Genomic DNA, 18,491 nt, shown 5'->3' with positions numbered 1-18,491 from the left:
TCACTTTGCCTATGCCTCGGGCTGAGACACATAAAATATCGTACTCTACCTCGTTCCATTACTCGAATGCCGAACCCGAATCACACGGGTTTTTGAATAGTACTACTTGGATAAGGTATTACAGAGGCCAAGAGCAGTTTTCAGGATCTCCAATGGCACCACCACCTCGCCCTCCGTTCACCGAGCTTCCGCTTGACAAGAGCGGTCCTCCGGGAAACGCATGGGGTCTCTACGGTGCCAATGACGAACTTGGTGCCCTCAATATGATCACTCCCTCTGTTGTCAAAGCCGCCGCGCAAGAAATCCAAACCGGTGACCGTGTCTCTCTGGACTGGTATCTTAATCTGCCATCTCACCCGTCCTTCAACCGGCCATCATTCTCTTGGACTATGAAAAACAAGGAGCATCCAGATGGGACAAAACGAACTGTAAATGACGATCATGTGGATTTCAACACGCAGGGAAGCAGCCAATGGGATGGGTTCAGACATTACGGATACCAAAGCGCGAAGAAATACTACGGCGGACGCTCACAGCAAGACATTGAATCATCGCAAGTCATTGGTATCGACCGCGTAGCCAACTCAGGTGGCATCACGACCAGAGGCATCATCCTAGACTATCCGCGTTATCTCGAGAAGAAAGGCGAAAAGCAAGTGAATTCGCTGGAGGCGAACAGCATCACTGCAGATGTGTTGAGGGACATGTTAAAGGACGTGGGCGTACAGCCAAGAGAAGGCGATCTATTCTTGCTGAGAACAGGCTTTACTCGGGATTACAACAAGCTTAGCGAAGCAGACAGGAAAGCGATCAAGGACAAGCCACCAAATTTTCTTGGTGTCCAGTCCGACAAGCAGAGTTTACAGTGGATTTGGGAAAGTGGATTCGCAGCTGTTGGTAAGATCTTTCTCGACATATGCTCTTCCCTGTGTTCAACCCAATCCATGTTCTCTTTATCTCTCACATTAGAAGTTCTTTGTGTCAAGTTTCTCCTAACCTAATCACAGCATCTGATGCCCCTTCTTTCGAAATGTCACCTTTAGTAGGACCTCACAACGCCCCCGGCGGTATATGGGCAAACGAGTCTTGGGAAGAAGAGATGCAAGGTGGTGGATTGTTGCATCAATGGTTACTTGGTGGTTGGGGGGTCATGATAGGTGAAATGTGGGATTTGGAGGCACTGTGCAGTAAGAGCGCAGAATTGGGAAGAAGCACATGCTTTGTGAGCAGTGTGCCGCTCAAGGTATGTTGGGCCGTCTCTCTTTCCTTCTTTTTCCCATTCTCAGAGGCCACGTGATTACACTTACAGAAGAGGTGGAAAGCGCCAAAGAAGGATTCACTACTTGGTGATACACCACGCAAAGCTAATCATGATCCATCACAGGTACCGGGAGGTGTAGCAAGTCCACCAAATGCTGTCGCTATCTTCTAAATTAGGTTGTATATTAAAATAATACACTTGCGCATTCATAAACTTTGCAAAGTTCAAGATAGGGCTGGGAATAGTCTAGTCGACGGCTATATCGACAAATTCCGGTAACTTCCCACCAAATTTCTTAGCATATCACTTTTATACAAGACATATGAGATGGCCCGCTTCCCCCCGGATCGCTGCGGAGTATACAACTTATGATGCAGTGCTGGCCTTACGCAGTAGTAGCAGTACTTACATGGATGCGCTACTCTTTTCACACTCCTTCACTCTTTCTTTCTTTCTTTTCTCACTCAATATTTACCAAGTGCATACACGATGCTGCGTATTCATTTCGATTAAGGTTAAGGTCAGTATAATTATTATGTCTTGTGGTCATGTGAAAGCATGACGTACTAAAGCTTGAACAAGTGGAACAGACACATATACATACATCAATGCAATCCCTGCAATGACCACCTCTATGTCCAATCCCGAATCTTGAAACAAAGCCAAGAACATATACTTACATACACCACTGGAAAGGGGCGGTAAAAAAAAGCTTGGAAAGCCGCACAGCCACCATTTCCACCCCTGGTTTTAACTTTAAAAAATAACGTAAGCCCTAACCCTAAATCCAAAGTTGTACCACCTTGTATCGAAACTCTAAAGTTTAACACAAGACTTTAAATGCCCGCTTTTCGTCCATTGTGGTATTTTGGAATTTTGTCTTTTCGTTGCTCTTTCCTGATTTCGCCAAGATATACTTGACTTCTCACAAAGAAAATAAGGATGAAGTACTTCACTCTCGCTATGATTACTACGCTAGTTGCTTTTGCGACTGCGCACCCTGCGACTCAAGGTAGTGGGCAGCCGGTCTTCGCTTGTAGCAGGATTTGTGCTGGGTCTACGTTAACGTGCCCTAAAGGTCAAGTAAGTTGAACTTTTTTTCTTGGTTTGGAGGTTTTCGCCTTTTCTTCATATATGTTCTTTGTTCCGTACATGGCTGCTATTTTTTCCAGAAGCTAACATCGTGGTAGTTCGTCCAAAAGACTGGTGTAAGTTACTACTACGTTCCATGTGGACAGACTACGTTGAATACGCAAACAACGTGGGGTTGAGAGTAGACTGGACGACCACAGAGAAACCTTTCAAACCCAAGCGCATAGTAAATGGGGTTCAAAATAGCTAACATATAGTGTAGGACTGCTACACTTGCTGCCAAAAATCGTAGTTTCCTCACAGCGTCTTGATGATGTGCCCTAGTACTACCGTCACACGATATCAGCCCTATGGCAGAGGGTTTACGCATGCATGCTGTGGGACAAAGCCATACCTGCATTTTTCTTCGTACATACTACCTGAATTAGTTTCGAAGACTGTGTATATTGAACTTCATATTTAATAACAAATTGGCCGATATCGCAAGTAGCAACCCAACAAACCTGCTACCCAAGCCTACCAATATCCATCACATTAAGCCCCAGAAAACTAAGTCCATTTCTCTAGTCCCCCTCAAAAACTTTTTTCTAAAGCAAAAAAAAAAGAAAAGTATACAAATGCCCAGCCTACACCCTGTATCTCCTTCTCCTCGCCCCATCTTCACTCCTTCCACTCTTCCCCCATTTCCTCTATGTTACGAGGAAGACCAAAACAGCAAAATGACTCCTTCGTCCTCCCTAACTGCCACATAACCCAGCCGCCCTCAGAAACTCTCCTATCTCGAACCGAAAAACGAGACGGAACAGGTTCAGACACATACCGAGGCCGTGAATCTGCTCTCTCTCTCTCTCCCTCTCTTTCTAGAATATCCCACAACCAAGCACGTGTGACTATTTTTTTCTCTCTTCCCCCCTCACCCATTCTACATGTTCGGCGTATTTTTTTTTAAAAAAAAAGAATTCGGACTCTGTGTTTCTGAGTCGGAAATGGATTATTGACGGATTGAAAGAACGATGTTCGTTTATCGTGGGGTATGCTACACATTTTACTATAGAGGGAAGGAACTGCTAGTTGCGAGTTATGGAGTTTGTGGGTTGATTTACTAAATGACATGCGTGGATATGTAGAGGTGATATCGGTGCTGTGGGGATTGGAGATGAAAGTATGAGGGGTTATGTTGGTGGTATGAGGTGTTTGTTGGGAAGTGTTGGTGTGGAGTGGTAGAGATGGGAGCGAGCTGGGGAGATAGAAAGGGTATTTTTACTAGATGATTTGGGTGGGCACAAGGTATGAAAGTATTTTCTACTCCGCATGGTCTACGAGGTCTTATGAGTAGTCCTTGGCAGAGCTAGAAATGTGTACAGTATGATAGCATCTAGGATGTATTCTCGAGTCCTGGTATCTGATCCTTGTCGCATCGAACTCCATACTACAATTTGACCAAGAAGAAAGCGCTCAAAACATTGCCAACAGAAACCGCATTCGTCTCATCCCTCCAACCCTCAAATATACCGCTCAACCTGCTGCTCACTCCACTCCCAAAACACCTTCGCATTCTCCTTCCCTAGATCCGAATAATAATCCTCTCTTAACGGCACCACGCGCCCCCAAGGCACAACCCACTCGCTCTCCTTGAGCTTCGCAGCTTCGGGCGCCAAACTCGCAAAAAGTTCCGTATACGCACCGTTCACGGCCGGATACGTTAGGAGCTTGAGGAGCAACCTCTGCCACGTAGGTATATACCTTTGAAGATCCGTAGTGAGATTTCCAGGATTGAGAGGCTGAGTAGAAGAGGGGAAAACGTCAGTATAAAAAACAAATAATAGAAAAAAAGAAATGATACACACATATTACAAACTGATCTGAACCGAAAGGGAAAGCATGAACAGAGAAAAAAAAAGTAATCCGTCGAAGGTAAAGAAGACAAAAGAAATGGGGAGTGGGAGGGGGAAAAAACTTACAACGCTGACAACTCCTTCTCCTCCATACCTTTTTCGATACTCGATAGAGTGCAAAATATTTCCCCCTTTACTAACCGCGTACTTTGCAGTCGGCGAGGCATCCTTCTTGTAGTCCAGATTTTGCATGTCTAACCCTCCTTTTGGCGCAGCTACATGCGCTACTGAACTCGACACCCACACCACCCTTACGCTCCCCGCGGGTTCCTTCTTCGCCGTCGAAACCAGCAGCGGAGTAAGCAGTTTTGTGAAAAGAAATGGGGCAACGCAGTTAGTTCCAAGCTGTTGTTCGTAACCTTGTTTTGTCTTTGAGCCTTGCGGGGTCATCATGACGCCTGCGTTGTTGACGAGGACATCTAGACGGGATTCCTGAGCGAGGAAATTTTCAACAGATGGTTTTATGCCTTCGAGGTCGTTGAGGTCGAGGTGGAGATGGGCTAGTTTGCCTTTGGAGGATGGGTGCTGCTCTTTGATCCACGCGAGCGCTGCGGTTGTCTTCTCTGTTGAGCGCGCGGCGGCATACACAGTACCATTGCGCGAGTAGAGGAGGCGCGCTAGTTCTTTGCCCACGCCGGCGGAGGCGCCAGTCACGATGAAGACCTTATCTTTGAGATCGGGCAGCGAGCTTTCAGTGAAGGTAGGTGCTGGGGGGAAAATCTGGCTGAATTGGTTACCCATTTTGACTTGAGGTTTCCTGGGCGGATAGTATGTTGATGGTTAAACTTGTAAAATGATGGTGATGGTTACGAGAAGAAGGTATTTGAATACCATGTCCCCTCCTGCTGGTCTTCGGAAGGTCCGGCTTTTCTCGCCCGCTAGAAACGGTCCGTTTCAAAACAGGTCGTCAGATATCAGCCCAGTTGACGGAGTTAACGAAGATAATTGATCGTCAAATACCAATTACATTTGACGACATGCATGGCATGTAGTTAACTTCTCCAGAGAACGTTGTGGTACGAGGTCGAGCGCAAAGTGGGCCCGTTAGCGTAGCTGAAGAGCCTAGCCTTGACCAGCGGCGAAGGAGATGCGGAGGTGCAAGGATACAAGGGTGCTGTCCGGTCACCTGCCTGGGAGCTAAACGCATGGTCTGTCTTTTAGAAAAGCTTGAAATGTGGAGTAGCGAAATCGAATTTGAAATAAAACCACATTGTTGATGTACAAGCTGGAAGTAGAGTCAATACTTGATACCATCACAGAGCCGAGAACCAGTAGTGGCGAGGCAGCAATTTCGAGATGATTACAACTCAATTGGAAGTGCTAAAGGGTTCTTTGATGGTATCCGGGCATGGTAAATATTGGATATATCTTACTTGTTTGTATCCCTTCTATACATACTGCCTGAACATGATTTACTCTTGAACCCAGAGCCTATTTCTTGTTGGTCTTTCCCATAGCAAGCAGCGCATCCTGGTCCCTGATACCAGCCAGTTGTCCCTGTTGCGCACGCTTGACCGTAAGCGCAGCAATGAGCGCAGCACCAACACCGGAACCGTCCTCGGCAGGTAGCACCTCAATAGGATCGTTCTTGCCCTTTCCGTACTTGGCTGGCCAGTCCATAATTTCCTTCAGTGCCTGAGCTTGACGAATCTTGAAGTGAGGATACTTGCTGAATACGGAGCCGTCAGCGCCAACATGTACCTCGCTCCATTTCTTGTGCTTGCAGATAGCGGAGACACCACAGGCAGTCAGACGAGCAGCGCGGGTACCAATCAACTCAGCAAGTCGACGGATGAGCTCGAGTTCAGGCTTAGTGCATGTGATACCAAGTGTCTCCTGGAACAGATCGGCCGTATCTTGCAAATTCTCGAAGCGGTCTTCTTCGATCTGAGAGAGGAAACCAGCATCAAGAGAGTAAGGCTTGTCGAGCTTGCTGGCATTCTGGCCTTCGAACATGGAGCATTCTGTACCCTTGTGAAGATCCAAGAGGACTAGACGGAAGATCTCGCCAAGGTACAGACCTGCAACCATCTTTTCAAAAGTCTGTTGACCCGGCCGAGGCGACTCCTTGTCAATTATAACATCGTACTTTGTCCGTGGTAGAACTTGGTGTTCGTTGTCAAAGGCGCCCCATTCGCAGTTGATAGCCATTGGTAGTTTTGGGTCCAGGTTCATGTGCTTCAGCTTGGGAATAGCACCACACTCCTCCATGTAGGCAGCGTTACACCCCGTACCGAAGATGCAACCAATCTTGATGCTGGTATCGGTATACGCTGAGGCAATCATGGTACCGGTAGTGTCGTTGACCAGCGCTGCGAGTTTGATAGGCACGCCGCGTTCCTCCAGGGCTGCCTTGAATCCAGGCACAACGTCTACACCCTCCACGCCTTGTACGTCGAATCCCTTGGTCCATCGCTGTAGGACACCGTGGTCAATAGCATCTTGCGAGACAGGGTACGAGAAGGTGAAACCGAGAGGAAGATCGGCGAGCTGCTCGCCCTCGTGGTGGTATTCGATGAATTGCTGGAGGCAGTCGGCGACATAGCCCCATAGCTCATCGGCAGTTCCAGTCTTCAGCTCCTCGGGCATACGGTACTTTGATTGTATGATCTCAAACTCTCCCTTCTCTTCCGTCAGGGTAACCTCACAAACACGTAGGTTCGTACCGCCCATGTCAAGCGCAAGATATTTTCCGGTCTCGTTGCCATCGGGAAAGGCCATGCACCAAGTCGGGATCATAGGCTATCTATGTCAGTGTTCTGCTGCTAGCTCTGCTAGTGAGCTGCAACTTACAATGCTTCCGCCTTGCTCTGATAGTCCCTTCTCCAGCTCACTAACAAAGTGATCCGAGATGTGCTTAATCTTTTCCGTGGAGACGACAAACTGCTCCTCCAGCTTCTCGATCTGCTCCTTCAGATCCCGGGGCATGTCCGCCATTGAGCCTAACACAGTTGTCATTCCCTCAGTCTTTGTCGTAGTAGGCTTGGAACATACCCTTGCGGGAAGGGGGTTTCTTTGCACCTAGCAACACCATGATTGCAGCTGTGAGGGTGAATTAGGTATGACCGGTTTTATCGTAATTTATCGTAATAGGCGTTGGGTGTCGAGACAAAAGTTGAGGCTGATAGGTGGGAGGCTTCAGTTGCTTGTCAGTGTCGGTACAATGACGATATGCCTGTGGAGATGCTAGGACTGAAGGGAACCGCTCGGCCGTCATGTTCCGCGGGCATTCCCACTTTTTGTAGACGAGATTTGCTTTCTCCACCAGCCCAGGTTGCTTTTGGAAGTAGTATGGGGAGAGCTCAGCTTACCGAGACTGTGTTATCATGCACCGTCCACGGTCAAGTCCGCCAATGGCTGGTAAGGATTATTCAACAAACGTTCAAGCTCAATCGGGGTTGATGGGAACTGAAGCAGAAGAAAGTGTAGGATGCAATTGGAGGAAGCGGAATCGGAGAAGGGGGGGAGGGATGGATACGCTCGAAAGCCATGTTGAGCCCCGCCATCCCACGTAACATGGTTGGACACACCTCCGAGCTTGGAGTGCCGCAATGGACCCCGCCACCCTGTCCACCGCCTTTGCTCAATCATCCTTGGCTTCGGACTCGATGCTTTTGCTTCGTACAACACCTCACCGCAACACATTTGCGTGCTTCTCAACCGGAGAAGCTCTGCGTATTCGGCATCACGCACTAGGAATCGCTTGTTTTTGAATCGTTATTTAAACATGAAAACCCAGTGTCTGGATACCCAGACACCGGCATAAAAAACCTCATTGTGTTCCTGCACGGGTATCATTAACGCCAAGACCCGGGCTTTACGCCATGCCCAATACCAGTACCAATCCCCTTGCCTGTCATCATGTGTACGCTGCTTTCAGGACACCTTCTGCAAGTGTCCGGGCAGCAACTGTCGAGGGCCACCTGAACTAATAGTACTTTGCCTTCTGCTTCCCGCTCCACTATCGAGTCCAGCACTCAGCGGTGCCCCAAAGCCCGCACTCTGTGGAAAATGTTCGTTGGTTGCGCTCAGAGGTGCGCCCATCATACCCAATCCCATTCCTCGTCCGGTACTCGCGTTGTCTCCCCCTGAGAACATGGAACCTCCTCCACCAGGCGGCGCTCCCAGTGCAGAACGAATCATGCCCTTCATCCGTATATATTGGTATTTCGATCGTTGAGACGTGTGAGTATACGTTGCCATGGGACGCGGTCGGTGTCGGCCCAGGGCGGCCATGATCGAATCTTTCTCTTCGTCAGAGTCAACAGCGCCCGAGGGCTCGAGGTCTTCGGGAAGAGGAGCGTTTGCGTCGATGAGTGATCCTGAAGCAAGGTTAGCATGTGCTCCTCTCGACACTGGTTGTCAAATGGCATACTTTGTATCTTGGCCTGGTTCTTCTTTTGGTACTGCGCCAACAGCATATCGTACGGCAGACTACGTCCCGGGACAGCCCTCTTGAGACCCATGGAGTGGCTCTTGCAAGTCAAACTCCTGGCGCAGTATCCACCGTTTGGTAGAGACACACCACATTGCCTCTCGACGTCGACTGGCCCTTTGGGTTTCGCACCCTTTTGCTTGGGTTCGTCCTTCTTCTTCTTCTTTGCGTTGGGCGCCTTTTCTGCATCACCATCAAGCTTCCGTTTCTTACCCTTCTTTGCGCCGTCGCCATCCATGGAAGCGCCTTTGATGGCCGACTTGCGCGACTTACCACTTTCGTCGTCTTCACCTTTCTCCTTTCTGAGCGCAGCATCTTTAGCCTCCTTGGCTTCTTTCTTCTTCTTCAGCTTCTCTTGCTTCTTGTGGAGACACTCGCGGATATGCGTTGCTGACGATGCGCGGAGCACTGGCCGCCGACAGTGCTTGCATTGTACTGTGTCTACTTTGTCATCTAACGGGCGGCCGCTGGGAAACCCAGAGATGGTCTTCTCGTCGAGAGGGTTGATCACAGGCGAAGTCGTCGACGATGCGGGGGCTTTGTTCTCAATATCTAACATTACATTAGCATAGTATAGACGATATGCATGCACATGGTGCGCTGCACACAGAGTGTGGCATACTTGTCGCATCGCTTTCCTTCCAGTTGCCCGGTAGCGATGGTTTAGGCACCGGCTTCTTGATCCTCAACCTGATCCTCGACTTTTCCGACTTTACGACGCCTTTGACCAGACTCTTGTCTAGCAGGCCTGCGGCTCCCTCCGAATTCGTAGGAGTTTCTATAGCGCATTAGTGCCAACGCGCGTGTGGGGTGTGGACACTGCGGCGTGAGCTCACCCTTTCGCGCCCCATTCGCGGCCATGGTCACGGCTGCTTAATGTCGGCGGAGCCCTTTACTGGGCTTCTGAAGAGGTTCCCAAGGTCGCCCGGAACGTGATATCAATATTGCCGATGCCCGGTTGCTTGCAAGGAATGAATCCAGATGGGTATAGACGCGCGTGTTGTTGAAAGCCTCGGATCGGTTGTCGCCCGGCGATGACGCGCTAGTCCAAACCGGTCGATACATCACATGCGCGCGCCATAGTTGCTCTAGGATCAATCACCAAACAGCCTTGAGCATGACACCGAGTATTGCATGCATAGTTGAAAAGTGAATATTTCTCTTTATCTCACAAAAATATATTGTTTGGCCGATTGTTGCAGTGATAACCCACCATGTAGCTGCATATAGTACTGTCAAGTCAAGACAGAATGCGCAGTTCCAAGATAACCACCCAATGCATACCATGGCATACCCAGTCAATCGAGGCCGAAACTTCCAGTCGACCACTCTAGCCCCATGTCATATCCTGTCAAACGCCTTGAAATGCATGTACCGTATTCTGAGCGCCATTGCTCTTGGTATCAACGCTCCGAAATTCGCCAAAAATATGCTGTTTCGTCATTCGTAAATATACGCAGGTATTTCAACCTTCCAGTGTGGCGCTTTCGAGCTTGATCGTGATGAAAGACTTGCAAGAATGTGTAGATCTTGCCGCTATGAGGTTTTGGGCAAGTTCACAGGTTGTTTTCACCATAATTAACCTCTTGCATATGCTTGTTGCGCTTAGACATTAGCGTCCACGGCCCTTAGCCTTGTTCGCTTTTGCAGTCTTCGCTTTGCCCTTCTTAGGTGGCTCGTACTCCTCGAAGTGGTTGTAACCAAACTCATCACGCATGATGCTGTTGGTCCAGTGGAGACAACGATCCTTGGGAGCTTCGTCAGCCTGGGTCTTGTTTCGCGTCGACACCCGGGGCTTGTTGTCGTCCTCATCTTCTTCCTCCTCGGACTTGTTGGACTCTTGTAGATGTTGCTGCATCTTCAGCATGTACTCTGCAATGCGATCACGGAAAGCCTGCAGCTCTTTACGCAGCGCACGTTCCCGTAATCCGCGCTCATCCAACCAGGCCAACAGCTTGTCAATGTCTTCGGGGTCATCGTAGTATCCCCACTCAGTAGCCGTGGAGAGATGCGTAGAACCTTCCTCGCGCTCTTTGCGCTGAGGGACAGTGTAGCCGAAACGCTCCATGTCTTGGGTGAGGGCAGGCTCCTCCAGATTCGGACCCAATTCATACTCGCTAGGACCCTGTACCCAGATTCGCCCATTGGCGTAGCCATACTCAGAAGTAGAGCTATTTGGAACACCACCAAAAGGCATGCCGTTGTGTTCAAACCAGTAGTACTTGTTGAGGAATCGGTCCTTGCCAAGAACCTTGCTGCGGTGCACCAAAGTCTCACGGAGATCATCGTCAAGTTCGTTGATGTTGGCCTCGCAGTCCTTGAGCTCATCCTTCTTTCTCTCGATAGCCGCCAGAAGCTTTTCCCATTCCTTTTGCTTCTTGTTCCTCTCGGCCTCGGCCTTTGCCTTCTTGACCTTCTCTTTCCGGGCATCTTCGGCGGCAGCCTTGCGTTTGTTCTTGTTTGATGGACGAGTTCTTGTTTTGGAAGCAGTAGTATCATCTTCATCGTTGGCCTCGGCAGCAACTACATCTTTGGTGTCTTCGTTAGCACTGACCATGGATACGTCTGCTTCTTCGCTCGCCTTGGCCTCAGTGGGTGATGCGGGAGTGTTATCGGGCAGATGGATCTTTCGCTCCAAGTCCAACTTGCACAACTCATCGGCCAACTCCTTCCTCTTGCGCTGATACTCAATCTTCTCCTTCCGCAGACGAGTCATCTCCTGAGCGGCGGCAGTGAGTTGATCTCGGAAGTTCTCAGTGCCAACAGTCAAGCTAAGAATCATCTCAAGTGCCGAGATGCGGAGATTGACGTCCAGGTTGTTATAATTCTCGGCAATGGTGAGGGTGGTGGATTCCTCCTCCTCTGGCGGGACCAATTGCGCAAGAATCTCATCACAGGCCTCTTTCCTGGCAGGGTCAAAGGAAAGACGATGGAGTAAGGCTACGATAATGGACTGCCACCCGCCCTCAGTGAAGTTGCGCACCTTGCACTGCTCGATCCAGTCAAACTCTGCAACGAATTCTGCAGCCTTATGAATCTCCTTCGGTGGTTCGGGTGTGGGCGTGCGTTGTTTTGCAAGTAGCTGTGCAGCACCCGACTTCCTCAAGCTGCTGCGGGTAGTCCTAACTGGTGGCTCAGGCTCAGGCTCAGGCTCAGGAGTCGGGGTTGACTCGCTGCTGGACTCCTCATCCGACGAGTCGTCATCCAGGTTTGGCAAGGAACTCTGAATTTTCCCTGACTCATTGATGATTTGCTTCAGTATAGCACAGTGCATCTCAACAAACAGTTCACAATCAACCGTTTCGTGCGAAAAGCGCATGGCATCGACGAAGTCGTCGAACGTGAAAGAGTCGAGCATGTATACCGTGTCATGGACGTTGAGCGTTTCCCAAATGCATAGCAGCGGCCCAATGCTCTTCATTAGAATGCCCGTCTTCTTTTCTTCGGGAGGAGGCTCGACTCCATCGGGTACATCATCAGAGAAGAACTTCAAGGGTGGCCTATTTACTTGAAGACGGGGATGTTTAATTTCGAGATCTTCGCACGGGTACTTGATATATTCGACAGGGCGAGCTGGTGGAGGTGCTTGTTGCGGTTGTGCAACGCTCGAGGGTCTGGGCGCCTGTTGATGAGGAAATGTGGTTTGGAATGGAAAGTTGACAGGATGACCATTTCCCTGTGGAGGCATCTGCATCAGATGGGGAGTTAGATGCGCCGGGAGATTGGATAATACCTGATGTGGCTGTCCAAAGGTCTGGATAGGCTGTGGCCCGTTGTTGTACATGGGCGGCGCATTGAACAAGTACTGTGGTGGTGGAGGGCCATTCAGAGCCACGAAAGGATGAGGCAGATTTTGTTGGGGGTAGGGAGGTGCATTTGCAGAGAAGTTGACGAATGTGGGCTGACCTGGTCCGGGAGGAAGAGGTGGCCTTTGGCCATTCACGTGGGGGCTGTGACCGTTTGCTACGTGCGGTGGGTACGGCTGTTGAACCGCCTGGGTCGCGCCGTTAGGTATACCGTGGGCAGCCTTTCTAGCAGCGATTATAGCCTCCCGTGTCTTGTTATCGGGGATCTTGGTTGGAATATCATAGCGTTTGGCTAAACTGTCCTTGACCATCCATGGGGCTTTGAGCCAGTCCTCACGTTTGAGGGCATTACGAAGAAAGGCCTTTAGAAGGAGCTTTGAGAAAGTTTTCTTATCTCGGTGGAGGTCTGAAGCTTTGTACTTTGTTACGTTTTCCCCAGTGTCTTCCATGGTGATTACGTAAGTGTACGTTCGGATGTTGTCGTCCATCGATTGGCCAGTGAACATACTGTGCATTCGACTGTTGTCTGTGATCTGAGTAATTGTACCGAATCGGCGTGGATTGTCTCCCTCGATAGATACACGGTCATGCAGCATAAATTGCTCCTTGAAATGCTACAAAGACGAATTAGTACCATAGTCTCCACTGCTTGTTTGGAGATGCAAACAGCTTACATCGTAAACGTCATTTACTTCAAGATGTATTAGCAAAATAACTGTTGCAAATATGGAGCTTGAACTTACCTAGGTCGTCTATGCGCTCGTGATCCTGAAACTGGACATAGTGAAGAACAGGAGACTTCAAGCTATCAGGGAAGATGCTATTGATCTCTTTGGAAGCTTCCGTCTGCACGGATGTTACCTCCTCGTCGGCCTTGACGAGTATTGACGTGGAGCCTACCTCGCTCTCTTGGGCCTCGAAATAAGTGTAACCGGAGTGCCCAGTCGCCTGACATGTGAAGCTTCGCTACGATCCGATTAGCCGTTTTGCGCCCAATTGTTCGAACTGTGGTTCTCTTGCCTGTTGGTAGAAGTCCAGCCTAGATTGTGTTAGTAACGTCCTTGTGCCTGACGTCATTTCCATGAATATCTTACCGCTCGAGGTAGCGCTCATAGTCGACAAAAACCTCTCCAGTCTGCTCGATATGCCACACCTAACCAATAGTCTTAGTATGTATGCTCTTCGGCTTCATCCAGTTATGTGACCCACTTCGGCATTATCGTCGAGATTTTTGGGCCGGGGTTCGAGTTTGACGGGTTTGCGCTTGAAGAGAACCTAAGCAATTATCAGCAGATGCTCATGTGCATGCTGCGACCTAGTATATACCATCTTGAAGTGAGCACCAGCTCATGTAGGGCTCTCGGCCTCTAGTGAACCGCGTCGCAAACTTCGGAAGCGTCGCGATGGTCGGAGCGCGTAGGTTGTGCTTTGCGGGATACAATGTACAAAGAAGCGGAAGCAATGGCCTCTCCGCGAGCGACTGTGCGACTCTGTGCTTTTCACGCGTCAGAAAACGATGTCCACAAATTGCTGTCGCACTCTTCGGTGATCCGAAAAGCGTTCCGAGACGCGTCTTCCCGTTCCGAAAGCGCGTCTGAGAGGTTCGAGGCTGCCAGCGAGAGGTTCGGGCGCGGTGGTTGGTCAGGCGGGCGAGAGGGTGGACAGCACCAGTCGGAGGGCAGTCAATGGGAACAAAAGTGAGTGGAAGGTAGTAGGAGAAGCCCATAGTCCCTTGGCGCGAGGTGCCATACTAGATGCGGTAAGGACCGTCTTCGCACCCTACCACCTACGCCCCGAAGCTACGCACCCCACCACCATCACGATATCGACGTATTTGGACTCGTTCTTGTCGTAAAAATGAGGACAATCAGGCTGCAGCATACATGCGCCAATTTTTTTATGGCATGTCAAATAATTTCTCATTATCAAGTGGCAGTGAAGGCCGGCCATGGAGATGCTCCATGCCGCGAGCCACCTTGAGCAAACCCTTGAGCAGGCTGACCCACTTGCTGGGACACGCCATCCTTATACCCGCCTCTAGTCACATACGGCCTTGCTGGACCACGTGCAACCAAAGAGCCGTATACTCTGAAAGACAGCGCAGTATCAAAATGACTTGACAGGATATCCTACCTTGCTTTGCCCTTGATGTCTACGTTTCTCTCCTCCAACTCACCAAGTATGATAGTTGAAGCTACTGAGTATTTGGAATGTCGGAGTGAACGTCTCTCGGGAGCCAGCCTTCCAAACACCTTATTCCCTGTAAGCTTATCTGACTTGACATAGTATATGGTGGATTGGAAACGAGCTGACATGTCGGCCAGACGAAGTCACTTGAACGATATTGGTGACCGACACAGTAAATGAACAGCAAAGAGCACAGTTAACAATAGAAATGTGGCCTATTTGGATTTCGTGTTACAAGTCGAAATATACTACCAAGAAGCCAACCCAACTACCCACTACACCGATGGCAGAGTAAGAGCTCGTAAACATGAGCGGCAGGAACTCATAGCGGGACCCGAACACAAGGCCGTGAACAAGTGAACAATACGCAATCAAAGGTATCGAAAGCGTTATGTAGAGCAACGAGAAACGATCGAGCAGAAAGATGCGAGGTTTGGGTGATCTAATAGGTTAGCATATACTCGGACAAAGATCAGGGGTTGCCTACGCTGGAGCTAGCCTGTCAAAGGCAATTAGAAACAAGACAAGCCAGAAAATTGTATAGACTGTCTTGATGGGAAACTCGGTTGCAGTAAACAGTAGCGGGAATAACGACACGTGACCAGCAACAGCCAAGGGCCGGAAAGCTCCATAATACCTGCGATCTTGAAGCGCTATCAGGCTGAAGGGAATAATGACAAGCAGAATCGCCTTTTCGTGGACGTGCCAGCCGAAGAGAAACGACGCATAGCCACAGAGCGTGACGGCGCCGACAAAGGCTTCCCAGGTGGGCTTGAAGAGGAGTCGGAGAAGAACAGGCTGAAGGATGTTAGTTGAGTCGACTGTGTGAAGTGGCAGCGTGCATACTATCTGCGCTCCGAGCGTAAGGAGGAAGCAAGTCAATGGAACTATGTCGGGAAGCACAGCAAAGGAGGTGTCTCCAACTAGACCTCGTGTTACACTATTCACTGCCTCCTGATCGACATGTAATCCGAGCCGTGGTGCCACTGTCCACGTTAGTGTTGCCAAGGAAAAGATGGAGGTTATTTTTTTTACAGTAGATCAGCACCCGGTCGGTAAAGGAATACATCGCCCAAACGTTTGGCGCCCAGTAGGCATGACACAATCCGCGGGAGAAGGGGAACAGGCGACTGATCACTTGCCCCAGCTGACCCCATAGTGCGAATGGACCAAAGGCTGCTGCGAATACCGTAATGATGCCGACTCCTAGTTTGATACAGTTGAAGAACTGAATGTTGAAGTAGGGAAACGACGAGCGATTACCCAGACAATAAACACGTAGGAGATGGACAAAATAGGCAGGCGCGAGATACAAATAGATGTGCTTGAAGCATAGGAGAGCAGCAAAGAGAAGGCCAGACAGCAGAAGGGTAGAGTTGTTGCGTGCTAGGACCATTGACAATACTAGGATACCATAGAGAAAGCCATTATACTGGAAGTGGATGTGGTCGATGATTAGCAGTCCCGGAGACAAGAGAACTGAGAGAGCAGCAGCATGGGCTGTGACTTTGGACTTGGACGTCTTCACGTAGCTAAAACGGACTTAGCATAGAGTGTGTCACGTAGGGTGGGATGGCGGTACAGATGCAAAGCGTAGACCAGAACCAGTTCAGTGAGGATGACGGTAGTGCGCTGGAAGTAGATGGTCTGCCAGCTGTCATAGCCCAAGTCTTTGACGTTAAGCAAGCCAGCGTCAGCATATGCGGCGGCTTGAGACAAAAGCCACTCAAAGTAGGCGAAGAAGGGCGGATAATCCAGGGTCCATTCCGAAGTTTTCTGTTTGTGCGGTTAGAGGTTGATGACTTGGCAGTGGATGCTATTGGACATGGCAGTCTGACTTCATAGTACCACTCTTTGATGGGCAGGGAATGGGTTAGAGCTAGCCAATTGCGGTGGACCTCAAAGTCGGTCGACTTGCTGCCGAAAAAAGGTCAGCATGAGAGGGTTGGGGGGTTTGGGCGTGTGGTGCGGCAGACGTACTATGCAGGAAACAGTAGCACCTTGAGCGCCGTGGCCACGACGGCGCACTGGGCAAGCGAGGGATACAGCTCTGCCATGGCGAGACTGACAGCGGGTGAAGGCACAATGGGCAGAAAGCACAGATTAAGTTGAGGATCGTAGTCAGAGTCACGTGCTCGCTTACGGGCGAACCCCGGTCGTGGAACGGCGGTGGTTGTACTGTAAGTGCTTGGTAGTAAGGAGTTACTGTGTAGTAGCAGCAAGCAGTAGCAAGCATACCAAGACCACCGCAGCAGGGCAAGTGCTTGTGTTTGGAACTACATACACCCACGCCTGCGGCTGGCGCGACGGGGACAAACGGGCAAAGAAGCAAAAGCAGATTCGAGAACAATGCAAACGTGAACGGGCGCCAGGGGAGAGTGGGTGTGGCAGACGGCGCTGACAGTTTCGCATAATAGTGTCTGACGTTTGACACACGGCATAGGCTCCGCTCCGTCTTTGTTCCCCTGGGTGCAAAATGCTCCACGCGAGCGGTTTCCTGCCTCGCACACCTGTTCGTTACCCCTCGGCACTAGGGGGGAGGGTGTTTGGCTAAGTATGCTGGAGACTGGAGCCGCAATTTGATCTGGACCCGCTGGCGCTGGCGGTGGGTAGCATGGCATGGCAGGGCATGGCATGGCATGGTATGGTATGGCATAGCACGGCAAAGCAGCACGATAGCACTATTAGTGTGGCGCGCACCCACGATGCAGCGACATTGCACCATGTGGAGTGTGGTGTGTGCAAGAAAGTAAGTAAGTAGGTACTTGGCCACCAAGTACCGTTACTACTTACTGTACAGCATGTATCAGCGTGGCCCGTCTAGTCAGGGACCAGAGCTGCACGTCTGCAATTACCCGCTGGCTGCAGCTGCTCGAGGCAAAAACGCTCCGAGCAAGAGACACGGTACACGGTACACGGTACCCTCGCTCCGTCCAGCACCACCAGCACCACCCCCTCCACCTCCCCGGCACGCGAGCCATCCCATCCACGCCGCGGCGACTGGCGAACTGGCGGACTGGCACTGACCTGGACACCGACACATTCACTAGCAAGTAAATACTGGCACACACACACACCCACATCCCACGGCAGGGCGGCGCCTGGTGTCGAGGGTGGCATTGTCCGATTCAGTGGCGGGCCTGCGCGTTTAAAATAAGCAGAGCGCTAGCCGTCCGCTTTTGGAGGCCTCATTTGCGCCTGCCTCCTAATGGACCCTGCTAGTGAGCATTTCTCACCGACCTCCTCCTGCTCTCTCCTCCCCACCGTGTCAGGTCGCATCCCTCTTCTTCGATCCCTTCATTCATTACCTCCTCTTCTCCCCCGCATCGACGCTCCTACGCTCTTGCACAAGGCGCGCTTCTTTGCCCTTCCTTCTTGTCCTTGTCCCATCGTTTGGTGCACGTATCAACACAAGCCACGCGGGTTTCTTCTTCGCCAGCTCGAGGCCACAGCATTTAATTGCCTTTCACCCCCGCCGCTGCCATTGGCCTTCCATCCTTACCTCGACCGTGTCGCCTCGCTCGCCCGCCACCGCGAGCCTGTGCCTGTGCACTCGGCATTCCTGCAACCCATCCCATCCAGTCCTTGTCTGGGTTGGTCCACAGCACTCGCCGCCATTGTGCCTTCCCCAGTGCGTCTCCTCGCCTCCTTTCGCTTCTGCACCATGTCAGACTAACCTCGCTCCCCAGATCGCTTCTTACTAGTTGTAATACAGCAGCATACTTCGCACGCCTAGCGACCACCCTGCAACCGGTTGCACCTTCCCCTTCTGCCATACATATTTCGTCGTCCGGTCCAACGAGTCCCGGGCGCAG

General features: G+C 50.5%; 6 protein-coding genes across 6 annotated transcripts; 2 read left to right on the top strand and 4 right to left on the bottom strand.

Annotated features, from left to right (window-relative positions):
- Window positions 1-152: 152 nt before the first annotated feature.
- On the top strand, window positions 153-1,432 carry COCMIDRAFT_96961 (uncharacterized protein; the record flags this gene model as incomplete). Its single annotated transcript, XM_007690426.1, has 3 exons — window positions 153-897; window positions 1,008-1,243; window positions 1,385-1,432. 3 exons carry the CDS (start codon window positions 153-155, stop codon window positions 1,430-1,432), a joined length of 1,029 nt encoding a protein of 342 aa, XP_007688616.1.
- Window positions 1,433-2,203: 771 nt separating this feature from the next.
- Window positions 2,204-2,645, top strand: COCMIDRAFT_97031 (uncharacterized protein; the record flags this gene model as incomplete). The annotated part of the gene is made up of 3 exons (XM_007690425.1): window positions 2,204-2,344; window positions 2,452-2,469; window positions 2,616-2,645. The coding sequence occupies 3 exons, from the start codon at window positions 2,204-2,206 to the stop codon at window positions 2,643-2,645; spliced, it is 189 nt and encodes a 62-aa protein (XP_007688615.1).
- A 1,210-nt stretch (window positions 2,646-3,855) lies between these two features.
- COCMIDRAFT_96972 (uncharacterized protein) lies at window positions 3,856-4,989 on the bottom strand (the record flags this gene model as incomplete). Its single annotated transcript, XM_007690424.1, has 2 exons — window positions 3,856-4,134; window positions 4,315-4,989. 2 exons carry the CDS (start codon window positions 4,987-4,989, stop codon window positions 3,856-3,858), a joined length of 954 nt encoding a protein of 317 aa, XP_007688614.1.
- A 690-nt stretch (window positions 4,990-5,679) lies between these two features.
- Window positions 5,680-7,206, bottom strand: COCMIDRAFT_97017 (uncharacterized protein; the record flags this gene model as incomplete). The annotated part of the gene is made up of 2 exons (XM_007690423.1): window positions 5,680-6,990; window positions 7,042-7,206. The coding sequence occupies 2 exons, from the start codon at window positions 7,204-7,206 to the stop codon at window positions 5,680-5,682; spliced, it is 1,476 nt and encodes a 491-aa protein (XP_007688613.1).
- A 918-nt stretch (window positions 7,207-8,124) lies between these two features.
- COCMIDRAFT_97038 (uncharacterized protein) lies at window positions 8,125-9,544 on the bottom strand (the record flags this gene model as incomplete). Its single annotated transcript, XM_007690422.1, has 4 exons — window positions 8,125-8,570; window positions 8,624-9,235; window positions 9,306-9,461; window positions 9,520-9,544. The coding sequence occupies 4 exons, from the start codon at window positions 9,542-9,544 to the stop codon at window positions 8,125-8,127; spliced, it is 1,239 nt and encodes a 412-aa protein (XP_007688612.1).
- A 751-nt stretch (window positions 9,545-10,295) lies between these two features.
- COCMIDRAFT_37339 (glycosyltransferase family 57 protein) lies at window positions 10,296-16,733 on the bottom strand (the record flags this gene model as incomplete). The annotated part of the gene is made up of 13 exons (XM_007690393.1): window positions 10,296-13,103; window positions 13,164-13,180; window positions 13,233-13,450; window positions 13,496-13,528; window positions 13,584-13,642; window positions 13,699-13,764; window positions 14,929-15,118; window positions 15,164-15,474; window positions 15,523-15,662; window positions 15,712-16,208; window positions 16,259-16,452; window positions 16,515-16,593; window positions 16,657-16,733. The coding sequence occupies 13 exons, from the start codon at window positions 16,731-16,733 to the stop codon at window positions 10,296-10,298; spliced, it is 4,689 nt and encodes a 1,562-aa protein (XP_007688583.1).
- Window positions 16,734-18,491: the final 1,758 nt, after the last annotated feature.

Source organism: Bipolaris oryzae (genome assembly GCF_000523455.1).
Source record: "Bipolaris oryzae ATCC 44560 unplaced genomic scaffold scaffold_77, whole genome shotgun sequence".
Classification (NCBI taxonomy): domain Eukaryota; kingdom Fungi; phylum Ascomycota; class Dothideomycetes; order Pleosporales; family Pleosporaceae; genus Bipolaris; species Bipolaris oryzae.
Note: the sequence above shows the minus strand (reverse complement) of the source record. Positions and strands in the feature narration are given on the sequence as shown.